Source organism: Mobula hypostoma (assembly GCF_963921235.1).
Source record: "Mobula hypostoma chromosome 8 unlocalized genomic scaffold, sMobHyp1.1 SUPER_8_unloc_1, whole genome shotgun sequence".
Classification (NCBI taxonomy): domain Eukaryota; kingdom Metazoa; phylum Chordata; class Chondrichthyes; order Myliobatiformes; family Myliobatidae; genus Mobula; species Mobula hypostoma.
The window spans coordinates 1,333,267-1,349,664 of NW_026948120.1; the positions used below are offsets into that span (position 1 = coordinate 1,333,267).

At 47.5% G+C, this 16,398-nt stretch overlaps 1 protein-coding gene across 2 annotated transcripts in view; it reads left to right on the plus strand.

Annotated features, from left to right (window-relative positions):
• Positions 1 to 187: 187 nt before the first annotated feature.
• Positions 188 to 16,398, plus strand: part of proser3 (proline and serine rich 3) — a 31,422-nt gene continuing 15,211 nt past the window's right edge. For both annotated transcript variants that reach the window (XM_063038910.1, XM_063038911.1), the window contains exons 1-4: positions 188 to 230; positions 4,593 to 4,698; positions 4,881 to 5,170; positions 6,658 to 6,806. In XM_063038910.1, coding sequence (XP_062894980.1) covers positions 211 to 230; positions 4,593 to 4,698; positions 4,881 to 5,170; positions 6,658 to 6,806 — 565 coding nt within the window. In that variant the 5' untranslated portion in view covers positions 188 to 210. The remainder of the gene's footprint in view (positions 231 to 4,592; positions 4,699 to 4,880; positions 5,171 to 6,657; positions 6,807 to 16,398) is intronic.

The following is a 16,398-nucleotide window of genomic DNA, read 5'->3' on the forward strand; positions in this document are numbered from 1 at the left end:
TATCGAGGATCCGTCCCGCCCACCTTTGGGGTCGACAGCGTTATCTGAGGCCGGACAGGGGCGGAGCCAGTCCGCTGCGCTCACGGTGGTTGGTTCCACTCGCTTCCTCCCCCTGCTCGTCACCCGACCGACCGTTAACTCCGCCCACCCTCGCCGCTTGAGACGCGTGACGTCAGGCGAAGGCCGTTGGTCCCGCTGGGCGCGAGCGGGATGGAGCGAGTGTCGGGAGGGTGAGTGAGGGGAAGGGGAAAGAGAAATAAGAAGCTGAGGGTGGGCTGCCCATGTATGGGGTTCCTTGTGTTGGTGCTGTCGAGTGGGTCATGTGGCTGTGTTGAGGTTTATGGGTTTGGAAACGTCTGTGTTTGGGATTGAAAGGCTCTCTGTACATTGGATTGGGGGTTCCACCTATCCATAGAATTAATGGGTCTCTGTACTTGCTTTGAACTGGGTGATTTGCGTTTAGGGTTGGAGGGGCTTTGCATTTGGGCAGGAGAGATCTGCAATTGCATTGAGTCGATGGGTCAGTGTTTGGGGTTGGAGGGGTTCTGCATGTGGGCAGGAGCGATCTGCAATTGCATTGAGTTGATGGGTTAGTGTTTGGGGTTGGAGGGGTTCTGCATGTGGGCAGGAGCGATCTGCAATTGCATTGAGTTGATGGGTTAGTGTTTAGGGTTGGAGGGGCTTTGCATTTGGGCAGGAGCGATCTGCAATTGCATTGAGTTGATGGGTCTGGGTTGAGTGGGGTCTGCAACTCTGGAACTTTCTGTTTATTTAGGATTTCCAGTTACCATGTTTTTTTTAAAAAATTCTTTCTTGGTGTCAGGGTCCGAGCTGAGGAGAAATCTTTCCTCCAGTCAGAGCACAGTGGCCCTTTGTGATTCTGTGCACCCAGAGGACCCGGATCATTTTGAGGTTGAAGAATCTCCCAGCTGTTAGTGGGATTGAGGGAGGCGGATCTAAGCCAGGAATAATGGTGCTTGGGTAGAAGAGCAGCCCTGATCCAGGCTCAACCTGGCTGAGTGTCCTGCTTCCTGCCTCTAGTTCCTTACCTTCAAACCCAGCCCCTTAATTATTCTGGATATCCACTGCTCTGCTGTTGTCCTGGGCACCAACGTCTCGAATTCTCTTCCAAGAGCCTCCTAGAGCCAAATCGCGCAGGAACAGACCCTTCCCACTGAGTCTGTGGTTAACCATCGTACTCTCACAACATTCCTATTAACTTTTCTCTCAGAGACCAGTGATTCAGTGGATCCCCCTTCCTCACTGCCCGTTCACACTGATCCTAGTTCAAAATAAATTTATTATCAAGGTACATATATGTCACCATATATAACCCTGAGATTCATCTTCTTGCGGGCATATTCAATAAATCTATAATAGAATCAATGAAAGACCTCACCAATTCGGCCGTGCAGCCAGTGTGCAGAAGATGATAAACTGTGCAAATACAAAAAGAAATAAATAATAAGAACTAAGATATCGAAAACATGAGATGAAGAGTCCTTGAAAGGGATTTCATAAGTTGTGTGAACATTTCAATGACAAGGGGAGTGAAGTTATCCCCTTTGGTTCAAAAGCCTGATGGTTGAGGGGTGATAACTTCCTGAACCTGGTGGTGTGAGTCCTGAGGCTCCGATTCCACCATCTTCCTGATGGCAGCAGTGATGATGGATGCTGCTTTCCTGCGACAACTCTTCGTGTGCTTAGTGGTGAAGAGGGCTGTACCGGTGATGGATGAGCCACATCCATTAAGCTTTGCCAGATTTTCTGCTCAAGGGCATTGGTGTTTCCATACCAGCCAGTCAATGTACTCTCCACTACACATGTATAGAAGTTTGTCAAAGTTTTAGATGGCATGCTGAATCTTTGCAAACTCCAAGGGAAGCAGAGGTGCTGCTGTACTTTCTTCATGATTGAACTTGTGTGGGCCCCGCGACAAGCCCTCTGAAATGAAATACCGATGCTGACTTCTCCACGTTTGAGCTCCCTCCCCCACCCCCCCCCCCGATGAGACCACTGTTTGTCATGGGGGGACCTCTGGTTTCCTCTTTCTGAAGTCAATAATCAGCTCCTTGGTTTTGCTGACATTGGGTAAGAGGTTGTTCTTGTGTCACCACTCAGCCAGATTTTCAGTCCCCCTCCTACCTGCTGTGATCCGTCACCATCTTTGATTTGCCCAACGACAGTGGTGTCATCAGCAAACTTGCATAGGGCATTGGAGCTGTGCTTAGCCACAGTCATAAGTGTAAAGTGCCATTTTTAATTCTCTCCGACCCTCATAGTAATTCCCTCCATGAACCTCCTGAAGGGCTTAAGTAAAATTTTGGAGACACAAGAGTTAGCAGACTCTGGAATCTGGAGCAGCAGGCAAACAGCAGGAGAAACAGGGTAGGTCAGGCAGCTTCTGTTGGGTTTAGGATGATAAGGTGATTGCTGGATTGAGACCATGCCTCAGATGAAGTTTTGTTTGATGATAGCTTTGGTGAAACACGTTTATCTCTGCTACCCATTTCCTCTGTCAATGAAGAAGGTCCGGAAGAGATTCACCAAACCAATTCCACGAATGCAAGAGTTAATGTACAAGGAGCATTTGAAACAATATGCTACTCTGGGACTGTACCCAATGGTGTTCAGACGTAAGATGGGTTTGGCTGCCAGTGACTGGTGGTCAGTAAACCCAGGAGTCGATGCTGAGTTCACAACTTTTGGAATTTCATGTTGGTGATCAGGATGATGGAATTGATGGCTTTGTGGCCAAGGTTTGTGGATGATGCAAGGAGGGGCAAGTAGTATTGAGGAAGGAGGGAGTCTACAGAAGAACTTGGACAGTTTGGGAGAATGGGAAAAGTAGTGGCTGGTGGAATAGGGCAGTGCAGGATTGTGCAATAATAGACGCAAACAATTTTCTAAGCAGGGAGAGAATTCCAAAGTCAAAGGTTCAAAATGACTTGGGAGCCCTAATACAGGATTCCCTCAAGGTTAACTTGGAAGCTGAATCAGTATAAGGAAGGTAGATTAAAGTTCACATTCACTTTCGGTTAGCGTATACTGTACAAGCAAGGGTGTAATATTGAGGCTTTATAAGGTAGGAGTCAGACCGCATTTGGAATCTTCTGAGCAATTTTGAGCTCATGGGATGTGCTGGCATTGTAAAGAGTTTGGAGATAGTTCACAAGAATGATCCTTGAAATTAATGCTTTGGACACTACCTCACTTTTTTAGTATATAGTATTTCTGTTTTTGCACATTTTTTGATAATCTATTCAATATACGTAATTGATTTACTTGCTTATTATGTTTTATTTTTTTCTCTCTCTTTGCTAGATTATGTATTGCATTGAACTGCTGCTGCTAAGTTAACAAATTTCATGTCACATGCCGGTGATAATAAACCTGATTCTAATTCTGAATTTATGATGAGCATTTCATGTTTTTGGTCCTGTTGTCCATGGAGTTCGGGAGGGGGGATCTCATTGAAACTTACTGGATACAGAAAGGGTTGGATAGAGCGGACATGACAAGGGTGTTTCTATCAGTGGAAGAGTCTAAAATCCGAGGACACAGCCTCAGAAATGAAAGGACTTCACTTTAGGACTGAGTAGAGGAGCATTTCCTTCAGCTGGAATGTGGAGAATCTATGCCAGCAGAGGGCAGTGGACACCAAGTCAATGGGTGTATTTAAGGCAGAGATTTATTGGTAAACAGGCTAAAGTTTATGGGGAGTAGGAGGGAGAGTGGGGGTTTTAAAAAAATCAAATATGATTGAATGTGGAGCACATTCAAAGGGCCAAATCGCCTAATTCTGCTCAATTCAACACTTTAGGAACAGCTCAGATTTCTGAACGGTCCATGAACAGGACGTCACTATTCCTCTTTTGCTATTTATTTGTTTGTTTTGTAACTCATAGTAGCATTGTTATGCCTTGCACTGTACTGCTGCCCCAAAACAACAGATTTCACAATGTATGTTAGCGATAGTAAACCAGATTCTGGTATGTTTTGTGAATTTACGTGTAAATACCATGAAAACTAGCTTTGTTTAGCAGCAGCACAGTGTATTACAGACATTTCAAATCTACTTGACCATGAATTGAAGTTAACATATCTAATACATAGCTTACACAATAAACATAACAATGTTAGTGCACGTTCTGTGTGTGTGAGAGAAAGAAAAGTAATCCTCTGTAGTGTTAGGGTTTTATAAGTGTGTTCAAGAACCCAATGGCAGTGTTGGAGAAGCTGTTATTGAACGTTGAGGTGTGGGTTTTCTGGCAACTGTGCCTCCTGCCTGATGGCATCACTGAGTAGAGACTACAGCCCGGATGGTAGGGGTCCCTGATGACGGATGCAGCCTTCATAAGACATCGCCTCTTGTAAAGGTCCTCTGGTGGGGAGAGCAGTACCTGCGATGGAGCTGGCTGAATCCCACTGCTCTCTGCGGCCTCTTCTGTTCCTGTGTGTTGGAGTACTCCTCCCAGGCACTGTACCGCTGTAGAAGCTATTCATGCCCTATCCTTCTGGGTTTCTTTTACGATTAACACCGCAGAAACTCATATCCTGACCCGCTGTGTCTCTCTTCCATTGCCCTGTAGCTCTGCACTCTTCAGTCACGCCAACCCTTTTGTGGAGCCTCCGATCTCCCGCAGTCACTACTGCCCCTCCTCGCCGCAGAGCCGATCCAAGCAGCAGCAGCGGAAGGTAAAATTGGATGAGAGGTGATGGTGGGGGGGGGGGGGTGGCAGCTGGGATCGGAGAAGGCGGGACAGCAGAAATGCAGCATCTTGTCATTGTGCGCGGGGAGGGTGGGAGGGGATCAGGGAAGGAAAAGAAGGGAGGGGAAGAAGGGGAGCAGTGGCAGTAACACTCTGGTTCTCCCCCAGGTGATGAGAGAAGGCAGGATCCAGTGGTCCGGGCAGCGCCTGCCCTTTGAGGACACACCTTCAGCCCCTGATCCCCTGGAACCAACAGGCAATGGTGCACGTTCCGATTCTATCAGCCATTTGGAGGAATCCTGGCCCTCCAGTGAGAGTGCATCTCCCTCCACACTGGAGGGTAGGTCAAGCCATGTGCAGAGCCTGTCCGGTGATCCACCTCGTGAGAACTTTTGCCCAGACACGGGATGGGGCTGCAGCCCAGATGGAGCACCTGCGAACAGTTCCATCATTGCCATGTAAGTCCTAGTCCCTGTCCGAATGATCCCTTTACCCTCACGGTGCAGGTGGAGGGAAGTATTACACTGGAGGTCTGCCTTGGGATACAGGGATCGTGGTCAAATAGAGAGGGTGGAGGTCCTGGGAACAAGGCAGCTTATGGTGGAAGTTGAATCAAGAATGGGAAGAAGCTGGTTAAGGGGATCAGATCAGGATATTGGGAAATGGGTTAAGGGAGATCAGATCAGGATGTTGGGAAATAGGTTAAGGGAGATCAGATCAGGACGTTGGGGAATGGGTACAGGGGGATCAGATCGGGACGTTGGGGAATGGGTTAAGGGGATCAGATCGGGACGTTGGGGAACGGGTTCAGGAGGATCAGATCGGGACGTTGGGGAATGGGTTCGGGGGATCAGTTCGGGACATTGGGGAATGGGTTCAGGGGGATCAGGTCGGGACGTTGAGGAATGGGTTCGGGGGATCAGATCGGGACGTTGAGGAAGGGGTTAAGGGGATCAGTTGGGGACATTGGGAAACGGGTTAAGGGGATCAGTTAGGGATCGGGAAATGGGTAGATCAGATCAGGATATTGAGGAAACTAGTTAAGGGGATCAGAGTTGGAGTAAATTTGGGAGAAGGCTTTCCCAGAGGGTGGAAGGCTTGGGGAACCAGAGGGATTTGTCAATTGGTGAGGAGAAAAAGTTACTGTGATCTGAGACATCTTGTCTCAGTGCGAATTGTTTCATTCAGGGAAGTCAAAGCAAAGAGTGCAGTCAGTGGTAGGTTCCTGGGGAGTGTTGTGTGACTGAGGGGACAAGGGTGCAGGTACAAGATTCCCTGAAAGTGGAGCCATAATTAGATGGGCCGGTGAAGAAAGCATTTGGCATGTTGGCCTTCATCAGTCAGAGCACTGAGTCCAGGGTTTGGAATGTTATTTTGCATTTGCGCACAATGTTGGTGAGGCCGCACTTGGAGTGTTGTGTGCAGTTTTGGTCACCCTGCTCTAGGAAAGATGCCAATAAACTGGATGAAGTGTAGAGGAGATTTACTGGGATGTTGCCAGGACTTAAGGGAATGAGTTCCAGAGAGAGGTTGAGCAGGTTGGTACTCTATGCCTTGGACCATAGGAGACCTTGTAGAGATGAATAAAATCATGGGGGACATGGTGTGAATATTCATGGTTTTTCTCCACAGGGTTGGGACGTCAAGAACTAGAGGGCACAGGTTTAAGGTAAAAGGGGAGAGATTTTTTCACCCAGAGGGTGGTCTGTATATGGAATGAGCTACCAGAGGAAGTGGTGAAGGTATGTACATGGATAGGAAAGGTTCAGAGACCAAAAGCAGGGAAATGGGACTGATTTGGATGGCATCTTGGTTGGCATGGACTAGTTGGGCCAAAGGGCCCGTTTCCACGCTGAGGACTCTGGGACTCTCTTCGGGAGGGTGGCATTAAACTTTTCCCGTCTACTCACTTAGATTTCTAAACCCTCTCGCCTGCTCCCTCCAGGTACATTCAGAGATTCCGTCATGCCCAGCCGCAGAGCCGAGAGCAGCGTGCGGCCCGGCTCGGAGCTGGTCTCGATGACTTCTGGTGGCTCCATAACTCTCCCCGCAGCAGCTCCACACCAAATGGAGAAGAGCACTCTGCTGACTGTGGTAAGATCCAGTGAGTGTGGAGAGATTTCTTTCAGACAGCAGTGTCAACTTGTTATCAAATCTTCCACCACTGGGATCCCACTCATCCCCTCAATCCCTGGATTAGATCCCGGGGATCTGTAATCTGTATATAAACCTGCAAGACCCTGGATTAGACCCAGTCTGTAACCCCTGTCAGGGATCAGTTATTCTATATATAAACCCCTTAGCCCCTGTATTGGATCCTCGCCTGTAACCCACTCTCACAGATTTGTTAATCTGTATATAAACCCTTGGATTAGATCCTCACCAGTAACACAGTCCCATGGATCTGCTAATCTGTGCATACACTCAGTGGCCACTTTATTAGGCACCTTTTGTACGTAGTATGTTAGTGGTCTTCTGTTGCTTTAGCCCATCCACTTCAAGGTTTGATGTGTGTTTAGGGATGCTCTTCTGCACACCGCTGTTGTAATGGCTGGTTATTTGAGTTGCTGTTGCTTTCCTGTCAACTTGAACTAGTCCAGCCATTCTCTTCTAATCTCTCATTAACAAGGCATCTTCGCCCACAGAAATGCTGCTCACTGGAATTTTTTTTTGTTTTTCGCACCCCTCTCTAGAGACTGTTGTGACTGAAAATCCCAAGAAATCAGCAGTTTGTGAGATGCTGAAACTACCCTGTCTGGGCACCAACAATCGTTCCACGGTCAAAGTCCCTTAGATCACATTTTTTTTCCCATTCTGATGTTTGGGCTGAACAACAACTGAATCTCTTGACCATGTCCATAAGACCATAAGATATAGGAGCAGAAGTAGGCCATTCGGCTCATTGAGTCTGCTCCACCATTCAATCATGGGCTGATCCAGTTCTTCCAGTCATCCTCACTCCCCTGCCTTCTCCCCATACCCTTTGGTGCCCTGGCTAATCAAGAATCTATCTATCTCTGCCTTAAATACACCCATTGACTTGGCCTCTACAGCTGCTCATGGCAACAAATTCCACAGATTTACCACCCTCTGACTAAAGTAATTTCTTCTCATCTCTGTTCTAAATGGACGTCCTTCATGCCCTCTTGTCCTAGACTCCCTCACCATGGGAAATAACTTTACCATATCTAATCTGTTCAGACCTCTTAACATTCGGAATGTTTCTGTGAGATCTCCCCTCATTCTCCTGAACTCCAAGGATGTCTCCATGCTTTTATACATTGAGTTGCTGGCAATGATTGGCTGATTAGGTATTTGCATTAATGAGTAGGTGTACTTAGTGAAGTTGCCAGTGAGTGTCCAGGATTAAATCTCAGCTTGAAACCCACTCCCATTGATCTACTATTCTATACTTAAACCCACGAACCCCTGGATTAGACCCCAGCCTGAAATCCTCTCCCAGGAATCTACTCTATATATAAACCCTGAATCCCAGGTTTAGATCCCAGCATGTAACCCACTTCTGAGGGGAGTGGGGTCTGTTATTCCACATATAAACGCCTGAAACCCTGGATTGGATCACAGGCTGTAGCCAATGTTCCCTCTAAGGTGTGTGTGCACACACATCGTTTGCTACTAGCGCACAAAGGAATTTAAACTGTGCACAACAGGCTGTCACCCTTGATCTCATTGTCATATTAAGTATATTTCACAAATGTATACAATCACATTTCCTTTTCCGGTTTTTGATGCAGAAGGTGCTGACAACATGGAACTTGCAATGATTTGTCTGCAGATTTTAGAACTGGCTTATTTATACTGTTTTTATTGAAGAAATTGTTGATTCGCTGTCGAATTCCAAAGAAGCAAAGGGCGTGAAGAGCAAAAGAACTGCCAGTTCATTTAAAGCGGAGTGGCTTAATGAAACAGTAGAAACTGCTACACAGAAAGCTCATGAGGTCAGGAACATGCAGCTACAAGAAATATTTATGTGTGAAACACCCTGGTTTCCTTGGCTGCGTAAATCTCGGGAGGACACTCTCAAGTCCCGCCAAACTCATGAGATTGAGAGGGCTCGTCCCACCCCAAACCCCAGTTTGTGTGGGTGCTGTGTAATTTGCTCCCCTGCTACAAGTTAGTGCTACGAAATAACAGACGGTACACTGCACATGATTAAAGGAATTATATTTATGAATCTTAACCTCAAGGGTTAGTAAAGAATAACAAAAAGAAAAGGGCCCATTCTAATTAAACAGTCAAATGTGCACAAGTTGGAGCTCATCTTGAACTTCTCTGTCACTCGAGCACCAGGCCCCCGTCAGCGGGAATGCCCACACCACCTTCCAAACATCACTTGCAATCCACCTTGAACAAATGGGTCTCCCACCGGATTGTATGCTATGACCGGTTCTCCTCACGTCTTCTCTCTCCATCTCCCCCCCCCCACCCCGAACACAAGCCCAACCTTATTGTCCTTCAACAAGAAAACCTTCTGGTGATTGGATGGCACACATTCTGCATCATCCCTCATCTTCAGCAATAACCCAAACGGACTGACAGCAGAACAGACTGCTCTTACAGAGCTGCTAAATGAAATACCTACAGCATAACAGTAAAGATGTGAACCAGGACAGTACACTCTTCCCCCCACCACAAGTAGTCATGCCCTCATGACTTTGAAATAATTTGTCACCCGTCATTAATAACAGTGTTTTCAAAGGAATTTCTTGATGTCAGAACCTCCAATCCATTTGTAAATGGTAGTGACATATCTCACTCGAGGGAATAGTCACAACAATCCTCTGTTTCCTCCGGTGCTACATAGGTCAGCCTATCTGGGGGTCTCCTGACTTTTTGAGACCTCCTTATCCTGTTATCTACGTCTTCAGTTTCAGATACTCCTTGGGATACTTCTGTTCTAAACTGCGAGGCCCTCCATCTGGTCTATTACTCGTGCCTTCTGACAACTCGGGCCCCTCTGTCACTTGTCTGAGCTCAGTTTCATTCCAGTTACTTTAGAGCCCAGCCCCCCTCGTGGTCCAGCTGCAAACCTGCCCCCCACCCCTGATTTTACCTGCCTCAGTATGAGGGTTGGGAATCTTTTCCTCATCCTCCGAGTCTGTATCCCATTCAGAGGCCGGGGCTGGTCTAATCTTTCCTGTTGTTGGTCCTTCAGTCTCTCCACATCGCCGCAGAGTCCTCTTACTAGGTGTAGGGTCCAGGTCTGGCTCTGGGTCAACACACACCTCTTGCCCCAGAGGTAGAAGGTGGTTCTGATGGAGAATCTTGACAGGCCCATTCCCATCCTCTGGTTTCACCCAGAAAACTGGCAGGTTTGGCATCTGACTCTCCCCTACAAAGGGGATAACTGCCCAGCGGTCAGCCAACTTGTACTTCCCAGGTAGCCTCAAATTCTTTGAGGACACGGTTTCCAGGCATGAGTTGAGAGAACCTAACCTTTTAATCACAACTCCTCTTATTTCCTTGATTCTGCTCAGTAGCCAAGACCTCATCTAATTCATAAGCCCTTTTTCAAACACATACTTCAGATTAGTCTTTTGCGGTAGATCTTCCTTGTCAGTTCCAAAACAGAGGTTGACGGGCAACCTCATGCCCAAGCATCAGATAATACAGTGAGTCCTGGTAGCTTCATTCCGTGTACAGTTGTAGCAGTGGACCAGGTGTCCAATATGTTGACTCTTTTTGCTGAACCGCAAGGTTCTGAGCATGTCTAGCAAGGTCCGATTGAACTTTGGACTGGGGATCAGCCTGCAAGTGATAAGACGTAGTCCTCGATGTCTTGACTCCAAGCACGCTCAGTATCTCATGTATGAGCCTACTCTGGAAATCCTGTCCCTGTTCTCTAAATATCCGCCTGGGGAGGCCATAATAAATGAAATACTTTTCCCATAACACTTTGGCCACTGTCAACGCCCTCTGATCCTTGGTAGGGAAGACTTGCGCATATCTGGTGTAGTGGTCTGTAATGACCAAGACATTCACCATGTTGCTGGCATCTAGCTTTATCGAGAGGAAATCCATACACACCAGGTCAATGGGCCCCACACTCTGTAAGTGGGACAATGGAGTGGCCCTCATAGGCAATGAATGCACGACTTGCAGTAGTCTTTGATCTCCGGCTTCATTCGGGGCCAGTAGAACCGATCTCAGGGCAATCCAAGGGTCTTGTCAACCCCCAAAAGTGGCCAGGATCATCATGAAGTGACTTCAACACAATCCTCTGATACTTCCCAGGCAGAACCAGATGGGAATGCCGAGGCCGGTTCAGAGGTGACGTGACCCGGTATAGGATCTGGTTCCTCAACTACAATCTGGGCCATTCTGTCAGTAGCAGAGACACCACAGAGTGTTTCACCTTGTCTGCTTGGGTCATATTCTCTTTTGCAACTGCTGACCAAACGATACCAATACACGGGCCATCTTGCTGAGCGGCTGCCACTTCCCCAGGGCTCAATCCTGGCAGCTGCTTTGTCTTTAGAGCAGCCAGGTTGCAGTAAGATTGTGGAATAGCACCATCAGAAACTCCCAATTGATCTACCGCTGATCCTGCCCTTGTCTTCCCTCTGCCAAACTGGCACATGGCTTTCACTCCCGGGGCAGGAACGCTCTCCCACTCCTCGTCCCTGTCCAGTCCTTCATGCGCGCGTCAGGACAGCACATTGGCATCAATGTTCCGACTCCCCAATCAGTACTTCAGGCTGAAATCGTAGGCAGACAATACCACCAACCACCGATGACCTGTGGCATCCAATTTTGTCGAGGTCAGGATATAGGTTAATAGGTTGTTGTCTGTCCTCACCTCAAATTTGGCACCATATAGATAGTCACTTAGCTTATCCACCACAGCCCATTTCAATGCCAGGACCTTCAATTTGTGTTTGGGGTTGTTTTGTTCAGAGGGTGACAGATTCCAACTGACAAATGCAACAGGTCTCAACCCTGTGCCCTGATCCTGATACAGAATACCCTGAACCCCTCTCTGCTGGCATCTATATGCAATACATACATAGTCATAGTCATTGTCATACTTTATCGATCCTGAGGGAAATTGGTTTTCGTTACAGTTGCACCATAAATAATAAACAGTAATAAAACCATAAATAGTTAAATAGTAATATGTAAATTATGCCAGTAAATTGTGAAATAAGTCCAGGACCAGCCTACTAGCTCAGGGTGTCTGACCCTCCAAGGGAGGAGTTGTAAAGTTTGATGGCCACAGGCAGGAATTACTTCCTATGACGCTCTGTGCTGCATCTCGGTGGAATGAGTCTCTGGCTGAATGTACTCCTGTGCCCACCCTGTACATTATGTAGTGGATGGGAGACATTGTCCAAGATGGCATGCAACTTAGACAGCATCCTCTTTTCAGACACCACCGTGAAAGAGTCCAGTTCCATCCCCACAACATCACCGGCCTTACGAATGAGTTTGTTGATTCTGTTGGTGTCTGCTGCCCCAGCACACAACAGCAAACATGATAGCACTGGCCACCACAGACTCGTAGAACATCCTCAGCATCGTCCGGCAGATGTTAAAGGACCTCAGTCTCCTCAGGAAATAGAGATGGCTCTGACCCTTTTTGTAGACAGCCTCAGTGTTCTTTGACCAGTCCAGTTTATTGTCAATTCGTATCCCCAGGTATTTGTAATCCTCCACCATGTCCACACTGACCCCCTGGATGGAAACAGGGGTCACCGGTACCTTAGCTCTCCTCAGGTCTGCCACCAGCTCCTTAGTCTTTTTCACATTAAGCTGCAGATAATTCTGCTCACACCATGTGACAAAGTTTCCTACCGTAGCCCTGTACTCAGCCTCATCTCCCTTGCTGATGCATCCAACTATGGCAGAGTCATCCGAAAACTTCTGAAAATGACAAGACTCTGTGCAGTAGTTGAAGTCCGAGGTGTAACTGGTGAAGAGAAAGGGAGACAACAGACAGTCCCCTGTGGAGCCCCAGTGCTGCTGATCACTCTGTCGGACACACAGTGTTGCAAGCACACGTACTGTGGTCTGCCAGTCAGGTAATCAAGAATCTGTGATACCAGGAAAGCATCCACCTGCATCGCTGTCAGCTTCTCCCCCAGCAGAGCAGGGCGGATGGTGTTGAACGCACTGGAGAAGTCAAAAAACATGACAAGAAACATCCAGCAACTGCGGGGTCTGCAAAATCCAGCACAGGCAATTTCATCAGCAGCTGAAAGGCCTCTTCACATTTTGCATCCCATCTCGCTCCAAGAGGCTTTAAAGGGCTAAGATAATCTTTACCATCCTCTCCTTTCATCCTTCTTTTCTTCCCCAAGGGAGGGTAATGGCACAGGAACTGATTTGAAGGGTGACTCACTTTCGCGTAGTCCTTCACAAATCTGTTGTATCCATAGAATCCAAGGAAGAAGCGCAAAGCACTCACAGTCTGAGGCCTTGGCCTTGTGGTCACCACCTCTACCTTAGACTGAGCCGTAGCTAGTCCATTCTGTGAGACTAAGTGCCCAACATAGTTGACAGACATCTTGCAGAACTGGTACTTAACCTTTCAGCTTTTAGGCAGCCCAGCACCTTCAGTAGCCTCACTTCATGTTCCTCCAAGGTAGACCCAAACACTATGAGATATCCAGGTATACCAATACCTCGACCGTTTTCTCCATGACACGCTGAAAAGTTGCAGGGGCTTCTGATATGCCCTGGGGCATCCTTTTGAACTGGCAGAATCCCAGTGGACGTGTGAATGCCGTCTTCTCTTTATCAGCCTCACTCATGGGTATCTGGTAATACCCACTCCTGAAGTCCAGCACACTGAACCACTTCGCACCATTAGGGCAGGCCAGCGCATCCTCGATTCTGAGGACTGTATGCTGGTCAGGGACGTTACGCCTGTTCAGAATCCGATAGTCCACACACATCCGTACCTTCCTATTCTGCTTTCTGGCCACTACTATTGGAGACGCGTAAAGGCTTCTAGACTCAGTGATGATCCCAGCTTCCTTCAACTTCTGCAGATGCTGCTGAACGTCCTCTACCTCTGCAGGTGCCAGTTGCTGTGACCTTTCTCTGAACAGGGTGCCTGTCCTCTGTCACCCAGATGCCCCTGGAACAACCTACACCAAACTCGTCATTAGAAAAGACATCTTCCAGCTTCAACATTTTCTCTATCAACCTCTTCTTCCAACCTCCAGGTATTGGGGAGTCCCAGAACTGAATAACTCAGCAATCAACTTTCCTCTTTCTGGACAGAGTTTCTCCCTGGCTTGTCTCACAGAGACTCTAGACATTACCATCACCAGGAAGAGGTGTGCCATTGGCATCCCCCACCTGAGGGTGGCTTCCCGCTCTGAAGTGTTGCTCACACTCACTGTCAACCTTTTCACCTGTACAACCGAGGGTGTCTGCAGTTCGGGCCTCACCAGTACCCCAGCAGGTAAACCTGACTCCTCTTCGTGGACTTCCGGACCATCCACCAAAAGGGCCTCGGCCTCAGGCATTCCGGGAAATTTGGGGTTTCCCATCACTTTCGCTACTTCCCCAGGCCATAATACAACTGGTTTTGACCAGGTGAACCACACAGTCCCTCATTTATGCTCATCATCCAGCCCATTGTGGCCACACACTTCCTCAAAAGCAGCTCAGAACACAGGGTGAATGGACGATGTTTTCAGAAAGCACTCTCCAACTTTCCTTGCAGGCTCCCACTAGCCTCCACAAGAACTGAAGCTTGGTCCTTCTGAACTGGGTCCAGACAAACCAGCACTAACGTATAAAGGAGCTCAGCTACTCCCACATCTGCCTCTGAAAACTCCAGCTTCAATGACAAGTAACCATCGTACGGATAGTCATACGTACTAAGACCCTAGATTTCTAGCGCACTGAGTGGCGTCAGTGGTAAATGCGTAGAACACCAGTTGTAAAACGAATGGTACAGCAGAGTAACATGAGTGCTGGTGTGAAGTATAGCTCTAACATAAATACCCTCAATCTGTAGCAATACGCTAGAGCTTGGCTTACTAAACCTCCAGGGTGTTCCTTGATATATTGCTGGGAACGTGCTCCCGCTAAGATGCCAGGACTTCCCCTCACTGGGTCTCTCCGCTTAGGTACCTGGGGGCTCACTGTCCGAGGGTACTCTCATCCATCACACTCCTGCTTGATGTGTACCTCTTCACCACAGTTATAGCAGACGATACCGGTCACTCCCCTTCTTGTAAGGCATGAAAATACCTGATACAGGCCTTTCAAGGTCTGAGTCGACGTTCCCTCCCCTCCCCCCTTCTAGTGGGACCCCATTCACCTGCACCCCTCTTCTTAGTCCATCGCCTCAGGGGGTCCGATACCTGTTGGCTTTATTTTGCGGGGTAGCCACACCCGCCGATAACAACTGGGACGTCTCAATCCTAAAGTCTGCCATGAGCTCCTTTAGCATTCCCTGGGGTCGGTTATCAGTGGTCATCCCAGCCAAGGGGACCACTACCGGGCACTCCCGCGCCCCCATCGCATTCTCCTCCTCCCTTACTTCTCAGATCAGCTCGACAAACGAGGGACAGGTTGCGTCTTATGAGATATTCAGAGACTCCAAGTGATCAGGTCTGACTCCTGGGCGCCTTTTGCCACTTGGTCCATTCTTAACTGATTCACCTCAGCTGTTTGAATGGCCCCCGCTCCTGGGGATCTGTTATTCTACAAATAAACCCCTGGACCCCTGTATCAGAGCCTAGCCTGTAACCCAGTCCTGGGGATCTGTTAATCTGTAGATAAACCCCTGGACCCCTGTATCAGAGCCTAGCCTGTAACCCAGTCCTGGGGATCTGTTATTCTACAAGTAAACCCCTGAACCCCTGTATCAGAGCCTAGCCTGTAACCCACTCCTGGGGATCTGCTCTATATGTTGTAGCAGACCGTGGAAGGTTGTACACTGAACATAATTTTTCTTTATTAAATAGTAAACCACTAACCAATAAAAATCTACCATTCGGATCAGAGATAATATCCTGTTGTATAAAAGTAACTGAGGAATCTATAAAAATAGAGACGCCTCGAATCTTAGCATTGGAGTTCGAATGAAATTGTTGTCCCTTCCAGAATTTGAAAAAACGTAGTCTGTCCCCCCTCCGTACATGGGTCTCTTGTAAAAATAAAATTTGTGCTTTAAGTCTCCGGAACACTTTAAAAACTTTTTTTCTTTTAATAGGATGATTAAGACCATTAGTATTCCAGGAGACAAAATTAATAATAGACTCCATAAATCCTAAAGTCAACCCACAACAAGGAGGATTGACAATAGGCGCGACCCACAAACCTGGAGAGGAAACAGAACATACAAAAGATACCGGGGAAAAGGACGCAACCAGTACTTCAATAATGTATATAGCCCAAAGAAAAACAAACTAAAACGTGAAGCCCCTCCCACCACCCCCCACCCCAAGACCCCAAGGCAAAATCTAAAGCAGACCCGCCAGAAAGAAGCAAGCGCTAAAACTACCCCCATGACTTCCGGTATACGCTCCCTAAAAAAAAAAGGTATAAATATGAAAAGGATCAGCTAATTGTAAAACAGTAAAAAAATAAGTAAAAAAAAGTTAGCTCAATTAGAATACACACAGAACAGAACAAAAGCCGGAAAATATATATTAAAAAAAACCACAATAAACCTCAAACTCATGAATAGACACAGCAACAA